Genomic DNA, 22,855 nt, shown 5'->3' with positions numbered 1-22,855 from the left:
GTATAAACTGAAGTTATTATCAATGAAACTCTTATTTTGATGTTTTCTCATATTTATACGCAACTTAATTTTATTTGAGAAAATTTTATTTTCATAGGACCTGAATATACATAGGGTTTATTCGTTTAAATATATAGCCACATAAAGTACATTGTTATGTAATAAATATATTTTAATATATAGAAGATAATACTCGCCATAAAAAGAGAATATATCGTCATGATTCATGTGTTTATTATCTAACAGGGATAATCGTTAGACTTAAGTGAGAATGTTAGAATATTTTTTTATTTAAACGATATTGATATGAAACAAATCGATAATATATATATTAATATCACAAAATATTCAATATTAAAGGGTCAACATTTATTTGTTACCTAATTTGAATTTTCTAATTAAATGGAGGGAATATTTCAACCTCTCTAACTGTGGCAGAGACTCTGATGGAATATCTTACTCTTTAAATATAAAATATCGGTCCCCAAGCTCGCTGTTCAGTCTGACTTTCAATAACTCCATCTAAAGAGTTAGTGAGAGCTTGGAAGCTCGTGTACTCATTCTAATTTCTCTTATTTTATTTTGTAGATCTAAAGCTTGTATATCGAGATTATCAATAACAATGGTCGGATGTATATATATTCGATCATCTTCGTATGTGTTCAACTTATATATATTAATTCTGCCTACATGTATAGAATTGTTCATATGCCTATATTTCATTCACTCTAACATCTCATTCTCTTTACAACTCTCTGTAATTCTAAAAACTTGCTTAACCTTAAACTGAGAATAGAGAAAAATATATGTACAAAGAATTTCTAGTTTGGTAATGTCAGTGAAAAACAACTCATGATAATTTGCATAGATGAGGTGGCTAACTTGTACACTTGGAAACTTTCTAATGGGTTACTTAAATAACATAGCATGTTTGGAGAATTAACTCCATGTATGCCTTCTTGTCTTCTTATCCATTGCTCGTAGGTCCAATAGATAACTTAAGGCAGAAGTGCCCGCAAGTGTTGCCTTACTCAAGACACGTGGCCTTTATCAAATTGCTATCCATAAGCATCCCATGATAAAATAAAAATCACTTTAAAGAAAAGAACAATATAGGAACAATTGCGTTAAAAAAGAGTTGCCCCAAAGAGAACTATCTCTCTTCCTTTATACAATGCCTACCATTTTCTTCAAAAGTAGAAATCAAGTAGAAGAAAATCTCACTTTTAACATAAAATTTTGATAACATTGATCCTTTATTAGAGATAAGAAGTTGAGTAAGCATCATCTGTCATCTATAAATCTTTTCCCATAAATTGGTAACTATAAACGAAAATTATATAGATTAATAAAGCATGCACACGTACTATTGCGAACTCCATTGAACACATTGAACAAATAAAATATGACTGTGCTGTAAGTTAAGACTTCATCTGAACCGTTCACCATTTTAAGGTCCAGTTGATTTCTCTCAAATATATGATTTTGTACAAAATGTGATAAACATTTGATCTTTAGCTCATTTTGATCCATTTCAATCTACACCACAAAATATAAAATATATTTAAAACCCAAGATATCATAGCCATAAGCTTGAGTCAAAACTTCAGGTCACATGGTAGATGTCTTTGTGGCATAGTATGAAAGACCAGGCAAGACAACTTCTCTTGGCTTTGTAAATAAGGCTATAGTATGAGTTTCTTTAAGGCACCAAAAGAGACCATGCCAATCACTTCACTTATATTTAAAGTCGCCCATATAGGACCAAACCAAGGTGACGATGAGCTGCATATGTATGCTTTTTTGCCTTTTTCTTTTATTTTTATGTGTAAAACCCACTCATATACACCAATCAACATAAAATATTGGTGCTTTCATCATCAAACAAACTATTTCACGAGGGGCACAATTATATATTTATATATATATATATATATATACAAATTAAGATTTTCATTACTTCAGAGGTTTTTAATTGGATATTTGCTAGGAGCAAAACTTTTGTTGTCTTGCAAGAGAAGGGAACTGTATAGTTATACAACTTTATAACTCTTCATGACTTAATAATTTTGTACAGTGTTTACAAGTACAAGGAAGTGATCATAATAATCAGTGTATGCCAATATATTTATATAGATCATGATTAGTTAATTATATGTATTTATTATTTCTTCTCTTGACTTCTACGAATGTTTTTGAGCTTAATGCCAACTAATGTTTATAAGTACCAGGAAGTAACTATAACTGTTGAAGAGGCCATAGTAAGTTTTTTTTTATGCCATAAAATAGAAAAAAAAAAAAAAAAACCTGTAACATTATCTTTCTAGAACGGAGGTAAATGAAAAGCATAAAGATGAAGAAGAAGAAGAAAAAAAAAGTAGGAGAGAGAAAAAGACAAAAAAATCATTACATAAACAAAAGTATATTAAACATTGTAATTTTGATTAAAAAGATTGTATTTTCATCAAATCACAGCCATCTGGCAAGTGGAAATTTGCTGGGTGGGGTCAATTAAGTTAATACAAATGATTAGTAATAGAAAAGCAAGCGGTGAGGGAGGGCATAAAGTCAAAAAGCAAATAGTTGAGGGACTTTTTTGTCATAAAAAAGCAGCCACATTCCCTTAATTCTCGGGACCGTTGGGGCTTTTGGCCTTTTTGGTATTTATTAACTGAGAGTTTTTCATCCTTTACCTGACAAATGCAGGTTTCCCATATTAACAGGCTCTGGGTCCCACCTCTCTCTATCAAAATTTGTTTCTTATTCGCTCGTCACTTATACAATCATACCGCCATGTCACACTATCACATTTTTTCTTTTCACCTATTAAATAAAAACTCTCAAAAATAATTATTATTAAGTAAATAATTTTTTTTCCTGATACTATTGTGCCAGAGAGAGGAACAACAAAATACAGGCTGGGGGAATTTTTAATTCTCCCCCTATTAGCTTTTCAAACAAAGGTAGAAAAACCTTCACTTTTTTTTTTTTTTTGGAGTAAAAACTATTAATCAATCTTGCTTATATGTATTATTATGGTCAAACTTGTTCGTCTTGGATTTGTTTGGCTAATTCAGATCGCGATCGGTGGGTGCCTGCTTTTCTTTTTGTTGTGAATTTCGGTTCAATTAGGAGATATCAGTCTGTTTGTTATTTAATTATTTATAGTTTCTAAAACCAACAGTTGCCAAGTCCTCTCTCTCTCTTCTAAAATTTTTTCTGGTTTTTGAGAAAAAAGAACTACTCCATTTGGGTTTTAGGATGAAGACGCACTTCAAATCGTTCTGAACTCAACTGGGGTTTTTGCAGTTTTCCCAATTTTCTTCCGTTGTAAGAAATATATATTTGGTAACATTGGATTGGGTTTTCAGAGTGAGGGGTCTGCAGAGAGAGAGAGAAAATGGGGGTTATGTCGAGGCGGGTAATCCCTGCCTGTGGCAACCTCTGTTTCTTCTGTCCCTCCATGCGAGCAAGGTCAAGACAGCCTGTGAAACGCTACAAGAATTTGCTCTCTGATATCTTCCCTCGTAATCAGGTTCACATTTCTCTCTTTTTCTCGTTTCATTTATTATTAATATCATAATTGAATGCCTTGCACAATTGGAATTAAACTGTTGGATCCAAATTATTGAATTATGGATTGTTATGTTTCAGTTATGGTATTTAAAGCAGTTTTTTTTATTGGTCCAGTGAAGAAGCTTCTTTATAAAAGTTTTTTAGCTTAGTTGATTATAGTGTTTTTTTTTTTTGGTTTGATATAGTTTTCTGGGTCTTTACTCTTTGCCTTGTTGGTGCATCTGCTTATATGCTTGTTTGTTTTCATACAAACTGTCTAGCAGGATGCTGAACCGAATGATAGGAAAATCGCCAAACTTTGTGTATATGCTTCAAAAAATCCGTTGCGAATTCCTAAAGTAAGTGGTTTTTATTTCCTTTTTCTTTTCTTTTGTACCCTTTCAGCAGATTTTTTTTCTTCTCTTTCTGTACAGTTTCTATTTTGCGGACGCATGCTCTTAGATGAATTTTTAATGGTATTTAATCTAATGCTATGAAGTAGAAGCAAGAACTTCATGTGAAAAATAGTATAAATACAAGGACCAATTGTACTTTTATTTTTAAAAAAAAATGGTTTTCCTTTTATTTTTGTTCCAGATTTAGGATTATTTATGATAATTTTGGCAATTATTGTGAATGCGATTAGAGATTATAATAGTTGCTGCAAATGTGTAGTTGCTTGTTAGTTGTTGGGTGCAATTTTCTTCTTTGTTCTTTCAATTTTTTTTTCATAATCTACTCAAAAATTTCCAAGCTTAAAAGCCTTTTAAACTCTCCCCCCCACCAAAATAAAGGCATCGTTTCTTTCAATGTTTATTATTAACAGATCACAGACCTCCTAGAGCAAAGATTTTACAAGGATTTGCGCAATGAAAACTTTGGGTCTGTAAAAGTTGTGTTATGCATTTACAAGAAGTTGTTGTTGTTATGCAAGGACCAGATGTAAGTTTCATATAATTCTAAATTTATAACTATATTTCCGCATTTATCTTTTTGCTGTAGTTCATCTACACTTCCCATCCTTATGTTACATGACAGATGATGAATTAGTTAGTAATCTTTGAGAACTGGGTATTATCTGTTTAACCTTTTCTTTATGTTGTTGACAAATCACTATTAAGATGTAATGGATCCCATGATAGTTGGTAGTGCAGTATTGGTTAGCTGGTTTTTGTTGAATTTCTATATTTGATCATCGGCAAGTTGGTGTACCTGAGCTATGGTAGTAGAAATTAGAATTGTTTCCATCACTCATGGATTGGGACCCGATGTTAAGGATTTTGTGCTTCTTGATCTATTTTTATGGTGTCAGAATAACTGACTGTAATAATCAAACTTTCAATGACTTGCATCGCATCTTAATAGTGATATTAGTCCCATAAGTTATCGCATAGTCTCGTCGTAACAGGAAACATTTTGAATCTTTCTGACTTAGTTTGAAGAATTATAGGAATACAAGTGATTGGGATTTTGTTTCCATCATCCATATAAGCATGCTTGTGACAAATGAATAAATATATAATTGTATTAATTTTTCTGGGCAACACAAATAATTTATTGAAGAGAATAGGAAAACATAAAGAACAAGGAGGGAGAACCCTGCATCAAAAATACAAAAGTTGGAAAGAGTGAATTTAAATCGCACTCTCAATTACAATAAATAGAATAATGGGTAAAAAAAAATGAAAGTCTATTTATTTATGGACCTAGAGGGACATCCAAAAAACTGCACCATCCTATGAAAGTTCTCCAATTGATCCTTGTTTCAAAAAATTTATTGTTCCTCTCCTACAAAATTGCCTTGAAGAAAGCTTAAACTGTGATAAGTAGGACACCTTTCCACTAGCAAGAAGCAGACTTTATTGAGACTTTTAGGTTTTAGTTATTGAATTGCAGAACGTTCTTTCTTTGCATCAAGATGGAAGACATCATTATTTAAAAAGGGTCAAACCTTTTCATACATCATTTTTCTTGGTTTGTTTGTTATTTTATTTTACCCAACTATCTAACAATTTACAATGCAAAATACAAGACAATGTGGACTATATTCTCGTCTTGTAAAAATTGAAAGTGGTCAAAACCTATGTTTGAGAGCTGTGTAGTGTAAGGACGTAATAATATCCAAGAAATTTTGCAGCATCGTTAAATTCACGCTCTGCTTTTTTTTCTTTTCCTTTTATTTGGTCATGGGCTGTTGTTGCTTGCAACCTGTTTATTTCTATGAATTGCCACATAAATGTATGATGATATACTGGTGTTTCGATGGTTGCAGGCCACTATATGCTAGTAGTTTATTAGGTCTTGTTCGGACTCTTTTGGAACAAACTCGGCAGCTTGACATGCGGCTTTTGGGTTGTAATACTCTTGTTGATTTCATAAGTTGCCAGGTAAATGTTTGCTAGAGATATTATACTCTTGTTTTCCAGAATTAATGTGAATGATTAATATACTATTAATAGGGGTACAGTTATGTAGTTAATATGCTGAAGTTTTTTTTTAAGGCCTCTTGAGGCTGGCTCAAGTGGGTGGGTGTGTGGTCCAGAGTACAAGTTGCTGTAAATGTTTCTTAAAAGAAAAAAGACACAATTTTATGTTCTCATAATCTTCTGAATCAACATAAGGAGGGAAAAAATGATTGATGTTTATATTAGATAACCTTATTTAATTCTATTCCTTGTTGGGAACCGTTAAATCCCCTGACACAAGTATATCTGTTTAATGTACTGTATTATGTTCAAATTAAAATTTGTTGACAGACCTTCAGATTTTTAAGTTATGACATTTATCAAATTGTTAGATTTACCATTGGATGATTGAATCTGACTTTATTATATAAAAGTAGATGGATAGTACATACATGTTCAACTTGGAGGGCCTCATTCCTAAACTTTGTCAATTAGCACAAGAAGTTGGAGATGATGACATGGCTCTACAATTGCGAGCAGCTGGACTTCAAGTTCTGGCTTTTATGGTATGTTCTCTTGAGATATTAGATTAACACTTCTATTCATAATGAATTGCCTACTCTGATAGTGTTTAAAATTTGAAATACTGCACTTCCCATTTAAACTTTTTTGTTAGGGGAGGGGGTTGATGATTATAGTTCCCTTTTCTAGAACTTATTTATGCTTTCTCTTGCACATGTTTCATGTATTTTGTCTTGTTCTTAATCTTGTGTGCAGGTGCAGTTCATGGGTGAGCAGTCTCACATCTCAATGGACTTTGATAGTGTGAGCAATTCAACTCCTTGTACCACTTCTGTGTTTCCTATGACCCTCAAACTAATCATATTTTTCAATCTTTTGTATAAAATTTTAAAGTAGATCTTGATCTTTGATTGTTAAGTGTATGACAGTTTTGATTCTTGATTTTGAAAATTATCCTGTTGTTTTGTAGATTATATCAGTGACATTGGAAAACTTTGTGGATTTTCAATTCAACCCTGATAATGCCAAGGAGAAGATAGGCAAAATTCAATCACATGACCAACAGGTTCATGGAGTTCTAACAATTGCTAATGTTCATGATTCAACTTCCACAGAAATGAATCAGATGGTTGTTTCAGTGCCAACACTTGTGACTAAACCTGAGTTGGATCCAACAACGTAATTGATTTATGAATCTACGCAAAATAGTTTACTTTGTTTCTTATGCATTACTTTGGAAATAGCTTTCTGATATCCTCTGACATGTCATGTTTTATAGGGATAACAGCAAGAGGCCCTCTTACTGGTCTAGGATATGCTTGAGTAATATGGCCAAATTGGCAAAGGAAGCTACAACTGTTCGTCGTGTACTAGAACCTCTTTTCCAAAATTTTGATTCTGAAAACCACTGGTCCCCAGAGAATGGACTTGCATATCCTGTTTTGATGTATTTACAATCAATTTTAGAGGAATCGGGTAAGATTTAGATCCTTTATGATTCTTTCTTAAAATGAATTTTCAACTATGCCTTAGTGTAGATATAATAGAAGATTGACATTTGTAGTTTCAAAATGCCAGGAGAGAACTCCCATCTGTTGTTATCCATATTGGTCAAGCACTTGGATCATAAGAATGTTGTCAAACAACCTCTATTACAGATAAATATTCTTAGTGTTACAACAAAACTTGCTAAAAGTGCAAAGCAACAGGCCTCGGTTACACTCATTGGTGCACTAACTGATCTGGTTAAGCATTTGCGCAAATGCTTGCAAAATCAAGCTGAAGCATCCAGCCCGAAGAGTCCAGATAAGTGTAATTCTGATGTTCAGATATCCCTGGAAAGATGCATCTCACAACTCTCAGATAAGGTGGGTGTGTGTCTTTAGTTCAAACTTTGAATTTAGAAAGCCTTCCTTGGTTCATAGAATTATTGCTCCAAACATGCTTGAATCTGTGGTAGAAAAGATGAAAAAGTATGATACCTTTAAATAGGACTGTTTGATTGTGTTGATTTAGTTTATCTACCATCTAAAGGGTGTGGACCATGTGGTGATTAAGTTTTTGCATTGTGCCAATGAAGAACTCAATTCTTGGAGTCATATGCCTTTCAAATTTTTATTATTATTATTATTATTCAGTTTTTATAGCGAACAAAAATTGTATTAAAAAGGGGAAAGGAAGGATTACAAAAATATTTTCAAGAGATGATAGGGTATAATCAACAGTAGAAGATGATATGACATATGAGATCATCTTAGATTACAAATAAAAGGTTACAAATAAAAAGATTATGCTTCTCTTGCCTTAAGATTGGTCAATCATAATTCCTTGATGTGCTTGTTGAAACATAGGATTTCTTGGTGGCTGTCCACTAATGTAAAGATTGTCAAAATTATCTTGTAATTTAGACATAAGTTGGGGGAATCACTGTAATATTTCCCTAAAAAGAAAAGCTTTTCCTTTTTTTAGCAACATGCACTTAGAGATAGGTGATTATTCCTATATTTTTATTTTTTCCCTGCCATTTACTCATTTAGCAGGATTTAATGTTGCTATCTGCTAACTTTTTGCTATTGATAGATTGGAGATGTTGGTCCAATTCTTGATATGATGGCTGTGGTGCTGGAGAATATACCAACTAGTACCATTGTTGCTAGAACAACCATATCTGCAATTTACCAAACGGCGAAGCTTGTGTCATCTGTCCCTAATGTTTATTATCACAAGATGGTTAGGGAGCTTTCCTGCACATGTTGCTATATGTAAATGTACAATACTCACTTTAGGCTCTAATATTGAACTTGTAAACTTTTGCCAGGCATTTCCTGATGCTCTGTTTCATCAACTACTCCTGGCAATGACTCACCCAGACCATGAAACACGAGTTGGAGCACATAGCATTTTCTCTATGGTGCTTATGCCATCTGTATTTTCTTCTTGTTTAGATCAGAAAGTGAAACTTGCAGGACCTGTTTCTGAATTTTCAGTCGGTACGTTGAAGAATTTTGGTAACGGAAGATTCTCCTCTCAGGATGAAAGTAAAGATACCACAGAGACCATTGATGGAGGACTGATGGAGGAAGCAAGTCAGGCATCAGATGTCTATATGAAGCAATATGCACAATCCTACAGCTACAAGGGTTATTTGTTCGGAGGAAAAACTGTATGTAATTTGAACTTACATCTTCAAACAAAACAAATTTAGGTCATTAGTCTTTTTCTTATAAATGTAATGACGACATGCATGTCTGCATGTTGATCACACACAGTGACGTGGTTTCTAAAATTACAGGAGTTAACTTCACTACGGTTGAGCAGTCACCAAGTGAATCTTCTGCTTTCTTCAATCTGGGTTCAGGCAACATCTGCTGAAAATACTCCTGCGAATTTTGAAGCAATGGCGCACACTTATAACATTGCTTTAATGTTCACTCGATCCAAAGTGAGACTTAGCATGTGTTTTATGCTGTTATCAATATCCTTTCATGATCTGTTATCTTGTATCTACTGGAATTTTTCTCACATGTATGATGTTTTTTTATAGACCTCTAGTCATACGGTGCTTGTGAGATGCTTTCAGCTGGCATTTTCCCTTAGGACTGTCGCTTTTGATAAAGAAGGTAATTGGCTTTATTATTTTTCTCTTGTTTCTATCATTTAATTGAATCATGGTTTTGAATGTGTATATAATAGAGAACTGTTGGAACACTGTCTATTTATATATTTGAATGAGAATAGACTTTATTATAAAGGAAATAAGCATAAGTTAAATATTAAAAGGAAAGGGTTCTTTATAACAGAAATAAATCAACTGCAAAAAATTATGGTCAAGTGTTCTATTCAATAAAATTAAGTACTGAGGAAAACCTTCCATCTTTTTTTTTTCTGACGAGAAAACAAATAAAGAACTTTCATTGCATGATTCCAGATTAAAAGAAATATTGAAATCTACCATCGAAACACTTTTTTTTTATTCTTTCCAACTAAATGCCAAACACTATTGAAGTTTACTATCAAACTTAATTTATTCTCCATGGTTGCCTGGTTGGAATTTAGAAAGGAACAAATGGAATTTCTATCACTATGCAGCTGAAGTTTCAGGGATTTGAAATGATTATTTTTTGGGTATTTTTGTAGGTTTTTACCATTGAAAGATTTTATGTTGTGTTTGGTTAAGTGAAATTGAATTAGAATGGCAATGGGAATTTTAATGGGAATAAAATTATGTTGTCTGCTTACACTTTGGAATCAAAATTATTTTGTTTGGTTAGATATAGGAATAGAATGGAGTTAGTGTTGTATTGACAAAAATATCAGACTAAGACAATTTACTTTAAAGAAGAAAAGTAGAAGGGTGAGATGGTAATTTTATTTTTGCTTTAGGAATGGAAAGAGCTTTCTAATGATGGATTGGAGGGTTGAAATGAGGTTTCCAATATTTTAGGGAATTGTTATTTGATTGGAGTTATAATTTCTTTGTTTGATTGACAAACTAAACATTGGAATGATCCATGTTAAGAAATTGTCATTCCATTCCAAAAGCCATTCCATCCAACCACACATGCACATAATTTACTGAATTTATTGCTTTCTATTCCTAATTCCTATTTTTTATTGTTCCAATAACTGTGTTCTCATTTCTTATTTTTATTATAATAATAATAATATGTACCAATTTACTACCTTCTTGTTTGCTTGAGCACTAGCTTACGCCTCTATCATCTAATAAATACCAAAATACTATCCTATATTTGACAAATTAGTAACATACTGTTAAACATTATATTAATCAAATTTATTTTCAATATTACTAGAATATCTCTATTTTTTCCAGGCATAAAATATGTGATGCATTAAAAAAAAAATCAAAATTTGATAGTATTTTTTTTTCTCTAAAAGTTGAAATTTAAATTTAAGAATTAGAAATATTTAAAATATTTCAGTTAATCAATAAATTAAAATTTTTCAGTTATTACTAATTTTATTTATTTTTTCTTTAAAGCTTTTCAATTATTGAAAAAATAATATATATTTTTTTAATTTTATGTTTTTTAATAAATTAAAATTATTTAAATATTTTTTATTCTTAAATTTAGACTACAACTTTTAGAAAAATAATATTAAAATTGAAGAAAATGGTATGAGAGAAATTATTTTTATTTCTGTATTCTCCATCTTTTACAACATAGAACTAGGTTATATATACATCAAACAACTAAGACCCTTCATATTAAAAAATAAATACAATAATTAGGAATTCCTATTGACTAGGAAGCTGAAACAACAATTGGAAACATAAATTCCTTACTGTCAACATCTGAAAAACAATAACTTGCTTGATTTCCTACACTCCCCCTCAAGCTAGATGATATATACTAAACATTCCTAGTTTGGAGCTGAGTTCACTGAAATTAGGGCGATTGGAGAGCTTTGATTAAGATGTCAGTTGCCTGTTGTCTTGAGGGAACATGCTTCAAGGTGATGATCTTGCCTTCAATCTTCTCATTGATGAAATGACGATCAATTTTGACATGTTTGGTTCTATCATGATGGACTGGATTCTTTGCAATTGCTATAGCTGATTGATTATCACAGAAAACATTTATAGGGCCTTCAAGGTGGATTCTGAGTTCATCAAGTAAGCGTTTCAGCCACATTCCTTCACAAATTCCATGTGCTAAGGCACGAAATTCTGCTTCAGCACTGCTGCGAGCTGCTTCTTGCTGCGCCAAGATACGAGATTTCCCCAAATATAGGAGCAGTATCTGGAAGTGGATCTTCGGTCAGTGAGAGAACCTGTCCAATCTGCATCTGTGTAGATTTTAAGATCCCCGTGAAAAACTTTTCTGAACATTAGCTCTTTTCCTGGTGTTCCTTTGAGGTACCTAAGAATCGGATAGACAACATTCATGTGTTCCTCTGCGAGATTGTTGAGAAATTGACTAACACTTACAGCAAAGCTTATATCAGGCCGAGTGTGAGTTAGGTAGATTAATTTTCCCACGAGACGTTGGTACCTTCCTCGATTAACTTTTATTCCGTTTGTCTGTGCTCCAAGTTTGGTATTAGGATCCATCGGTGTGTCAACTGGCTTGCATCCAATCATCCCTGTTTCATGTAAGAGGTCGAGGATATATTTTCGTTGAGTGATTGAGATGCCTAGGCTAGATCTTGCTACTTCCATCCCTAAGAAGTATCTTAATTGTCTTAGATCTTTTATCTCAAATTCACTGGAGAGGAGCTGCTTGAGATGAGTAATTTCCTCCATGAAATTTACTGTAATCACAATATCATCGACATAAACTATTAACACCATTAGTTTTCCCCTGCTGAATTTTTTACCAACAGAGTGTGATCTAACTGACACCGAGTGTAGTCATCTCCCTTTAGAACTTTCGCAAACCTGTCAAACCAGACTCGAGGGGATTGCTTGAGGCCATAAAGGGATTTCTTGAGTTTGCACACCTTTCCTTTAGTGAATCTGCTCTCAAATCCTGGAGGGATATCCATGTATACTTCTTCCACTAGATCTCCGTTAAGAAATGCATTATTTACATCAAGTTGGAATAAAGTTCATTCTTTGTTTACTGCAACCGACAAGAGAACTCGAATGGTGTTCAACTTAGCAATAGGAGCAAACGTCTCTTGGTAATCAATGCCATAGGATTGAGTGAACCCTTTGGCCACTAAACGGGCCTTGAATCTTTCAATGCTTCCATCCACCTTATGCTTGACCGAGAAGATCCATTTGCAGCTAATTGTGCGTTTTCCAAGAGGTAGATCTATGAGGATCCATGTTTCATTATTTTCAAGTGCTCCAAGTTCTTCCATTGTGGTAGCCTTCCAATCAGGAATTTGTAGGGCTTCCTGGACCGATGTGGGAACCTGAACTTGGTCCAACTAGGTGATAAAGGCTCTATATGTATGAGATAGGCTTGAGTAACTCAGATAATTGTGAATGGGATGTTGAGTGCAGGAGCGTACCCCCTTTTTGTGAGCAATGGGGATGTTCAGATCATCTGACACATTTTCTTCCATAATAGGTTCAGGTCTAGCGTCTTTCTGTGTTTTTTCAAGGATGAATGGGATCAGATCATATTCTTGACCTTGCCGAGTTTGTGTAGTCGCTTGTTCAATGCTTGCTAGTTGTTTCTTTCTCCTTGAGTAAGCCTGGATCTCTTTGCTTGGGATGGGGACAGCACTTGGAGAGATTGGATGAGGATTTCTTGGCTCATTTGATTTGGCTGAATGATGAGGTTGGACCTCTTTGCTTGGAATGTGGATAGGACTTGAAGAGGATTGGATGAGAATTTCTTGGCTCGTGATTCAACTGAATAGTTTGGAGTACGGGCAACGAAAGGAGTTGGTGATGTTCTTGGAAGAATTGTGTTGTGAGGAGTGTTAGCTATATATATTAGTTGTTCATATTAGCTGTAAATTAGCTATAAATTAGAACTAATTAGTTTCCTAGAATAGCTTCCCTAGTTTGTATATAAATATATGTTTATTTCTCATTGAAATACAAGTTAATACAATTCTCTTCACCTCTTATTACATGGTATCAGAGCATTAGTTTATAAAATTCGAATTTTGCTACAAAATTAGGATTTTTTCTTTTGGGGTTTTCCATAAACACAAATTAGGGTTTAGTCTATTTTAGGGTTTATTTCGGAAACCCTAGTTCTGTTGGTCTACTATTCTCACCGCCCACACCAAAGGATTCCCCAGCTGCTGATCTCCATTCCCCTGAAGTCCGGCCGCCAAATCCCCTGCGCGTGGGCCCCATGCGCCACCGCAAGTCGCAACACCACCTCCCACGCGCCTGCGCGTGAGAGCGCGTGCATCGTCTCCGACTGCCCTTTTTGTTCCGTTTGGTCTCCACAGCGTTTCTGGTTGATCAGTGCTTCGTTTTTGCACACCTAGTTTCCGTAGTTGCAATTGTCAAGGTTTGTTCTAGGATCTTTGTTGTGATTCTACATTGGTTTTTCGTGTTTTCTGTTGTGTTTCTTTAAGGAGTTATGGCTGAGAATAATTCAGAGGCGAAATCCGTGGTTTCATCTGATGTGGTTCCTGTGATGTCTAAAATCACGGACCATAAACTGATTAGTTCGAATTATTTGGAGTGGTGTAAGACTGTTCGACTTTATCTACAAAGTATTGACAAAGATGACCACTTCACTGATGATCATCCTAAAGAAAAAGATAATTCAAGACAGACGTGGCTCAGGGAGGATGCTCGCTTATTCCTTCAAATCCGGAATTCTATTGACAGTGAGTTAATTGGTTTGATCAATCATTGTGAGTTTGTTAAAGAACAACTAGGGGATATCTTTACAAAAGCATTAAATGGGGTGCGGGTTGATTATTTTTGTAACAAGCTGGGCATGATTAACATATATGCTCCAGCTTGAGGGGGAGTGTTAGCTATATATATTAGTTGTTCATATTAACTGTAAATTAGCTATAAATTAGGACTAATTAGTTTCCTATTCTCTCATAGTTTCCTAGAATAGTTTCCCTAGTTTGTATATAAATATATGTTTTTTTTTCATTGAAATACAAGTTAATACAATTCTCTTCACCTCTTATTACAAGGAGAAGTATTCAGAGGAGAATCAACTGCATTGTCAATGAGAGAAACAAAGTCTCAATTTTGCAATTCCTCACTATGGTTCTCCCCCGGAATTGTTGAATTGGTGCAATAAGATTGGTCTTCAAAGAAAGTGACATTCATGTCGTGGAACAACTTTTTGGAAATTGGACAGTAGCATTTGTAGCTTTTTTTATTGGATGAGTAGCCAAGAAGGATACATTTGGTGGCGCGGGCATTGAGTTTGCTTCGGTGTGAGGAGTGAACATGGACAAATGCAACACAGCCAAAGACCGGAAGGAGAATTTGAGACACAAGATGTGAGTGAGGATATGATTCAAGAAGGATTTGCAGCGGAGTTTTGAACTTTAGGACTCGTGATGGCATTCTATTTATGAGATAGATGGCTGTAAGGACAGCTTCACCCCAGAATCTTTTTGGAACATGAGATGAAAAAAGTAAGGATCGAGCTACCTCAAGTAAATGGCGATTTTTGCGTTCGGTCACACCATTTTGCTGTGGTGTGTCGAAGCAAGAACTTTCATGAACAATCCCATGCGATTGCAAATACGGTCCAATTACAAAATTGAAGAAGTCATGAGCATTGTCGGTTTTTAATGCCTGAATGTTTGTTTGAAATTGGGTTTGAATCATTTTGTGGAAGTTTTGGAAAATATGATTTGTTTCAGACTTTTCTTTCATGAGGAATGTCCAACTTAAGCGGCTATGATCGTCAACTAGTAACAAAAACTAACGTGTCCCACTGATATCCTGAATTTTGGATGGTCCCTAAATATCCCCGTGAATGAGTGAGAAGGGATGAGAGGGTTGATGAGGTCCTGGGGCAAAAGGGTGACGAGAGTGCTTAGAAAAATGACAAATATCACACTGGAGAGACTGGGGGTTTATATTGACAAATAGGGATGGGAATAAGAGTTTGAGGTACACGAAATTTAGATGACCTAGACAATAATGCCATAATGTGATTGTACTGATTTTATTGGACTGGTTTACTGATGTAAGAGATTGACACTGGGAGAGACAACAATGATTTCCATGGTTAGACTCGGGGGTTTTGATTTTTAGCAGATACAAGCCCTTACTGAACTCAGCCTAGCCAATCATCATCCCCAATTCCACATCCTGAAAAACACAAAAATTAGCAGTAAACTTAGCTTCACAATTAAGATCTTTATTCAGTTTGCTCACTGAGATTAAATTACAATCAGGTTTGGGAACGTAAAGAACAGAATTTAATACAAGACTTGGTGTGATTGTTATGGTCCCAATTCCGTCTATTTTCGAACACGAGCCATTTGCTATGCGGACAGTGCTATCATTGGAGCATTTGCTAAAAAATGAAATTAGTGATCTATCACCTGTCATGTGGTCTGAAGCATCGGAATCCACAATCCAATAGGCATGAGGGGTTTGAGTAACCTGGAGTGCATGAGTGTTGCTTTGTTGTGCAACTAAAGAGAAATATTGTGAAGAATTTTGTGCTGCCATATTGTAAATAATAATAAACTAAAATTATTTTAATATTTTTTATATTTAAATTTAGACTACAAATTTTAGAAAATTAATATTAAAATTGAAGAAAATAGTATGAGAGAAATTATTTTTATTTATGCATTTTCTATCTTTTACAACATAGAACTAGGCCATATAAACAGCAAACAACTAAGACCCTTCATATTAAAAAATAAATACAATAAATAGGAATTCTTATAGACTAGGAAGCTGAAACAACAATTGGAAACATAAATTCCTTTTATTCAACATCTGAAAAACAATAACTAGCTTGATTTCCTACAAAAATTTGATTTATTTATTTTTTTAATGTATCATATGATATTTTATTCTAGTAATTTTAACAATAAATTGATTAAAATTATGTATGTTTTTGTATTGATATGTCAAGTAGTATTTTGGCATATATTAAATGAGAGGGTAGTAAAGTGGTATAATAATAATAACAATTGATAATCGAGTTGTGCTCTGGTCTAATTTATGTTTATTTGATGCTTATTTAGGAGTCCTGCAGCCCTCTCGCAGAAGATCTCTTTTTACCTTAGCGTCCTTCATGCTTATATTTTCGGCAAGGATTGGCAATTTCCCGCAGTTAATTCCTCTTGTTAAAGCATCCTTGACAAAGAAAACGGTAACACCAACATCTTTTGATTCAAAAGTCCATGTGATTTTCTTTGTTTTGCTGTCCTGTCAAATTCATTGACAATGTTTACTATGATTTAGTTAACCTTTTGCATTATTGAATATTTATAGGTTGATCCTCATCTTCAATTGGTCGATGATGCATGGCTGCAAGCAGCTTTTACAGGGTGTGATAATAGGGAGATATTATATGGATCACAGGAAGATGAAGTTTTTGCATTGGATTCTCTTTCAGCAATAGAGTTAGATGAAGAACGGTTAAAAGAAACCGTAATATCTCTCTTCATGATTAAATTCACAAAATTATCAGAGGTGGGAATCAATTTCTCTACTCTAATTTGTTAGTTGCTATTTCTTCTGGTTTATTAAATGGCATCTAAAATGGGGAAAAACCAAATTCATACAGTTTTATAGAAGGATTCAACAAATGAAATGCTATTAAGCCCATGGTTTTCTCGCTCTTCCCTTTAAGCCTTTAGAAATCATGTGATTCTCAAGGTTTTTGTAAACAAAGTATATTAACAAAATTTAAACTCAATTAATATAGAACAAAAAATTACTGAAGTGCTAATTCCTCTATTAGACAATTTAGGCCAAGATTTCCAAGGCTCTTCACAGTGCATTTACCAAAGACTAGGTAAGAAATTTTCTATAGAAGCACTAAATGGAAGAGGATATTAAAAGAAAAAATTATAGTTTTGTGTAGCATTAAATGGGAGAGAATATGAAAAAGAAAATTTTACTTTTGGTGTGCTGAAGAATTTTGAATCTCCAAATTTTAAATAACTCCACTCTGAAATTTTTCTAGTTTGTTAAAAGAAATCTTATGCTGATTATGTGTTCCAATTTTCACTTCGTCTATCTTATGACTTTTAGAATCAAGGTTAGGATAGCTGGTCAACTTGGTTGAAATGTGTCAATCCTATCTATCCTTGAATACAGAGACAAAACATCTAGTTTTGTTTTGCAATTTGACACTCTTTGTTCCTTTATCTTTAGGATGAGTTATTGAGCATCAAGAAGCAACTCTCACAGGGGTTTTCTCCTGATGATGCATATCCATTAGGAGCTCCGTTGTTCATGGAAACACCACGGCCATGCTCTCCTCTTGCCCAGCTAGATTTTCCTGATCCTGATGAGGTAAATTTCATGCCTCTTACTCTATCTCATGGTTGAAGAAAGGGTGTTTTTTTTTAAAAGTGTTTTCTATCAGGCGATTCCTACTGGTGCATTAACAGATGAAGAAGCTTTCCCAGAACCAAGTGGAAGCCAGTCTGATCGCAAAACATCAATCTCCATCAGCAGCCTTGACATTTTGAGCGTTAATCAACTTTTAGAATCTGTAAGACATGGTCGAACATCGTATATATTTTTGTTAACTTGCAGAAAAAATAACATTGTGCCAATAGCTCTAGTTCCAAGGATGCTCAAGTATATGCACCAAGGGAAAGTCCAAGAATTGTTTTCCTAATATAGTATCTGATGAAAAAAATAACTTCAGATGAACAAAACATAAATACTGATAAGAAAATTCAAGAAATGGAACTATCTGAAACTAATCACATTAAGAGGGAGAAAATCTGACTAATACTCAGTTTCAACATATAATTTATAATTGTTTGGGAGGGTTTATGAACTGTGTAAAATGTGGTTGATCTGAACAAACATTTTCTGAGAGAGCTCGTTGATTCTTTAATTTGTTTCAGTGTCATTAAAATGGGCACTTTTATTCACATAGCCTGCCACAGGGAGAAACTACGGTTTGAATGAAAATATGATTCTAGGGTAGATCATTATAAGAAGTCTTTAGTAAGTGGTCATCTTCCATAACCAAGTCTTACTTGAAAGGCTAACCCTTCTGCAATGTGTATTATAACTTGTTTATTGCATGTAACGTTAATGTTCGAGTTTCACAGCAAATGGTTTGCTGTAATTTCAGATTCACTGGATAAACTTGGTTCTAATTTTACCGACAGGTTTTGGAAACAGCCCGACAAGTTGCAAGCTTCCCAGTTTCCTCAATGCCAATACCCTATGATCAGATGAAAGACCAGTGTGAAGCCCTCGTGACTGGTAAACAACAGAAGATGTCAGTGCTTCATAGTTTTAAGCAGCAACAAGAAGCAAATGCCTTGGCTCTTTCCAGTGTTAATGAAATCAACTATCCTACTTTTCCAGCTAAGGTAAGCAAGATTTTCGTCAATAAATCAGACAAAAAGGAAATGGTCTCTTTATTCACTTTTTCTTAAAATCTTGTTATGTTCTGTTTTAGACAAACCGTTTTAATCATTTCCATTCAGATGAAAATTGAAAGTGTTCTTGAACTCCCTTGGAATATGGAATATTATGCAATCTCGTCTAAATTGTGTTTAGTTATAGTTCACCCATGTACGTGACCGAGTTATCTTTTCGCCTCCTCTGGTGATTAAATTGTTAGCAGTTAAATGAGTCAAAACTGTTCAGAGTTGTTACACTTTAGACACTTCAAAAGCTCCCCGTCTATGCTAGACTGAAAATTAATGTTTAGCTAGCAGGCATTAAGCTATTTGGTTGTGTTGGTAAAAGGCGGAGATACTAACAGTTTTTTTTGTTATTATGTCAGACAAGGGAGTATACAGAAGGCGACCTAAAGTTGATAAACAAGGAGCAAGTTCGAGTCAGGGATCAGCTTGCCCTGTGTTCACATGAATATGGACATAATTCTTTCAGGCTACCACCTTCAAGCCCTTATGACAAATTTTTAAAAGCAGCTGGCTGCTAATTGCAGGTGAACATATATGCACACAACACCATTTGTAACTAAACTGTAATTCCTTTTGTTATAACTTGTAATACTCTCTCTCTCTCTCTCTCCATTTTTTCATTCTTTAGTAGTTTTGATATGAGCTTACCAGAGATGCTTGGCTTCTTGTTTTCATGCCCCAAAATGCACGACATAAACAGAAAAGAGTTGTGCGAGGGGTTATCTATTATAAAAGGCATCGGTGTAATAATCTATGCGTGTTTTGGTGAGACTTTTTTTCGTAGTATCTATTGTAGATGTTTTCCTCGATAGACTGGCTCTTAAAAGACAATAAATACAAAAATCATGTTATTGTTATAAATATTATATGTATTGATGACTATAATAATTTAGAAGCTCTTTAGTAAGATATCATATTAATGAGTATCATCATTTTACTGTATTTTTTTATACTTTTAACATTATTAATAATTTTATAATAATCAATATTATTTTGTTTGTTTAGATTTTTTTTTTTTACTAATCACCAAATACTAATTGATAAGAATAATGAAGAACAATGGTCATAATGCAAGGTTGACACTCTTCCAACCAAGTAATTTTGTTTTCTATCTGTAATGCATATCAAACATGATAAATATACATACGGAAAGACATAATAAAGTTTCTAATAATACAACCACATTCTAGAGGAGAGAATAGAGTTAGCCATTAATGTCGTACTCTAAAAAACTAAAGAAGAGATGCTTTTAAAAGCAAAAGAAAGCTTGGACTTCTACAACTTCATTATTAAGGAGGTTAGCAAATTTGGAGAATAATTAAGCAGTTTTTATTGCTTGTTTTAATTGCATATAATATATATATTAGTAAATCAAAATTAAATGAATAATGGATGTTATCCAAAAAATTAGCATTGATGACGTGGCAAGTGATCCCTGGACCGTGGCTGACACCTGGAGGAACTCTGCTAGTGTATCGACCAGAAGACGTATTAGAAGCAGTAAGCGGCCCAGTATTTCCTGCGAACAGTCAGGTCAATAGTTCCGCATGCAATGTAATATTACTGTAAAGATCTTTGTAAATCCCGAATTTAACTCGCACAATCTCCTGAATATTCGTTTATTCAGGAGAGAAAATCGGCAACTAAATCATGTAATCCCCCTTGAGCCTATAAATAGAGAAAGATAGCTCAAGGAAGGGACTTTTGGCTTTCGAATTACTCGATACTAGTATAATTCTATCTGAAATATTGTATTATTCTTGAGAGGTTGGTGAAACTCATTGACCCCTAGTTCTTTGATCACTCATTTGATTCTCACATCAATAACAGTCTAAGTGGACGTAGGTTATTACCAGATCCTGGGGCCGAACCACTATAAAATATCGTGTCTTATTATTTTTGTCATTACGTTCTTCTCAACGCATTAATTCACATCAAGCACATTCTGACTCCGTGTCAGTTGGCCAAAATCTGGGTCAACATTCTGGTGCTTTCATTGAGAGCTTGATTTATCATTGTTGAGAAAATCGATGGCGAAAGCTGCAAGGAAAACTAGACAGGCGGCCGCCGCTGCACCGTCAAACCCACCACCTCCTCCTCCTCCTACAAGCGTGGCGGAGGATGAGCCACATCTGGATTTTGAGGAGGAAGAGATGGATGATGCAACGCTAAAGAGTACCCTGGGGGCGTTGCAGGAAGAGCTGACTAATCTGAGAGCCAGTCAGGAGACTGTTACTGAAGTTATGGCGCGGCGGCAGCAAGAGATTAAACGGCAGCGCGCGGAGTTAAGCGAAAGGCAGGCGGAGATGGACCGCCGCCAGAGCGAAGCCATGGCAGCCCTCGAGGCAGCCTTGCAATTGGCCAGGAATCAAGCTGCACCTGCCTCGCAGCCTGAGCATCCTGCAAATGGGCCACCCCAGAAGGGTCCAAATCCTAGCCCACCAATCCAGCCCCGAGTCCACAAAGGCCTGAGCAGCCTCAGGTGCCCCATGACGATGTCCCGATGGACCCTGAGGCACAACCTCCATCCCAGGTAGGTCGTGGCAATCCCCTGCAACAGAGGCAGAATAGGGCCGAGCATCAGCCTCGTAGTCCTAGACGCCGTAGGGGCGATGAGCCAAACCTACCGAACAGAGGTCAGTATCCCCCTGGTAACAGGAGGGACTCAGATTTAGGCTCTGCGGTCCGGGGTCCCCCACGGCATGATAATGCACGGGGACACCACGACCAGCGCAGGCCGCCCTCTAACGCTCGGGACGTTTAAGCCAGGGATGGAAATCGAGGGAACAGTCGATCCCACCATAGCCAATCGAGGTTCAGAGATGGCCATGGATATAATGAGGCCGACTCAGGCAAGGGAAATGCTGGTAGGAGGAACGAAGAAAGAGGTAGAGGCGGGAGTCAGGTACCTCAAGATGACCAACCCAATAGGCGGGATGCTGGGGGGCAGCCCAGGCAAAATAATGTCTTCAACCGGCTCGGGGGTAGCGAGCAGCGGAGAAGAGAGGAGGACTTGAGAGATGTACTCAACGATCGCCGCGAGCGGCATGGCGAGAACGTCCCCCCAGCAACAGAGGCCACAGCAATCCCTGCCGCTGTACAGGCCCAGATAGACGCCCTCAACCAGGCAGTGCAACAGCTGGTCGGGGGAAGAACGTCTTATATCGATCACGATAGGAGAAAAGGCACCCTTTTCGTCCAGAGGATAGCCATGGCACAAACTCCAAGCAAGTTCAAAATGCCTACGCTTCCAAACTTTGACGGGTACGGAGACCCAGTATCTCATGTCAATAAATTTGAGATACAAATGGACATTCAGAAAGTGTCCGAAGACGCTCGGTGCAGGATCTTCCCTGCAACACTTTCTGAAGCGGCGCAGGAGTGGTTTATTAAGTTCCCACCCGCAAGTATAGTTTCCTGGGAGATGTTCGTAAGAAAATTCTACGGACAGTTTTATGCAGGTCGAGTGCATCCGACCGAAGCAAACCAGTTGGTTGAAACTCGCCAGCAGGACGGGGAATCACTGAAGGATTACATCCAGCGTTTTATGCGAGCAGCAGCTAGAGCAAAAACGGTCGGAGACGAAGGCAAAATGATGGCTATAACCGCAGGAGTTAAGCGCCGTTCCCCCCTCTGGAAGAGCCTTTGCAAAGATGGGGTTAGAGCTACCCAGGAATTCTTGGACCGGGCTGATCGTTACATCAAGCTCGAAGAGGCCATTGCCGACGATGGAAAGCCCTCAGGCAAGGATAAGAAGGCTACCGAACCCGCCAAAGCCGCCAATGGGTCCAAACCTAATGGCAAAGGCAACGGCAACGACAATGGCAAGAATGGTGGAAAACGGCCGCACAATGAGCCTTCCACCT

General features: G+C 35.8%; 1 protein-coding gene across 6 annotated transcripts; it reads left to right on the top strand.

The window, feature by feature from the left end:
• Positions 1-2,818: 2,818 nt before the first annotated feature.
• LOC133818774 (protein SEMI-ROLLED LEAF 2) lies at positions 2,819-19,850 on the top strand. 6 transcript variants are annotated; one of them, XM_062251817.1, is made up of 20 exons: positions 2,819-2,963; positions 3,372-3,535; positions 3,837-3,914; positions 4,382-4,497; positions 5,828-5,942; positions 6,398-6,526; positions 6,738-6,785; positions 6,952-7,160; positions 7,261-7,457; positions 7,560-7,849; positions 8,562-8,711; positions 8,800-9,144; positions 9,274-9,423; positions 9,526-9,601; positions 16,608-16,735; positions 16,858-17,058; positions 17,746-17,886; positions 17,960-18,088; positions 18,723-18,929; positions 19,349-19,850. In XM_062251817.1, the coding sequence occupies exons 2-20, from the start codon at positions 3,401-3,403 to the stop codon at positions 19,505-19,507; spliced, it is 3,003 nt and encodes a 1,000-aa protein (XP_062107801.1). In that variant the 5' UTR covers positions 2,819-2,963; positions 3,372-3,400; the 3' UTR covers positions 19,508-19,850. The 6 variants fall into 6 exon arrangements, with proteins under 6 accessions (XP_062107801.1, XP_062107802.1, XP_062107800.1 ...); XM_062251818.1 differs by lacking the exon at positions 2,819-2,963 and adding an exon at positions 2,966-3,087; XM_062251819.1 differs by lacking the exon at positions 2,819-2,963 and having other exon boundaries at positions 2,976-3,535; positions 19,349-19,513; positions 19,618-19,850.
• The last annotated feature ends 3,005 nt before the right edge of the window (positions 19,851-22,855 follow it).

Source organism: Humulus lupulus, chromosome 2 (assembly GCF_963169125.1).
Source record: "Humulus lupulus chromosome 2, drHumLupu1.1, whole genome shotgun sequence".
NCBI lineage: Eukaryota > Viridiplantae > Streptophyta > Magnoliopsida > Rosales > Cannabaceae > Humulus > Humulus lupulus.
The sequence above is the reverse complement of the archived record's forward strand: the minus strand, read 5'-3'. Positions and strand labels throughout refer to the sequence as shown.

Coding starts and splice junctions, on each gene's coding strand:
- LOC133818774 (XM_062251817.1), top strand. CDS start 3,401: ATGGGGGTTATGTCGAGGCGGGTAATCCCTGCCTGTGGCAACCTCTGT. Junction 3,536..3,836: donor ATATCTTCCCTCGTAATCAG/GTTCACATTTCT, acceptor CAAACTGTCTAG/CAGGATGCTGAACCGAATGA. Junction 18,089..18,722: donor TTAATCAACTTTTAGAATCT/GTAAGACATGGT, acceptor TTTTACCGACAG/GTTTTGGAAACAGCCCGACA.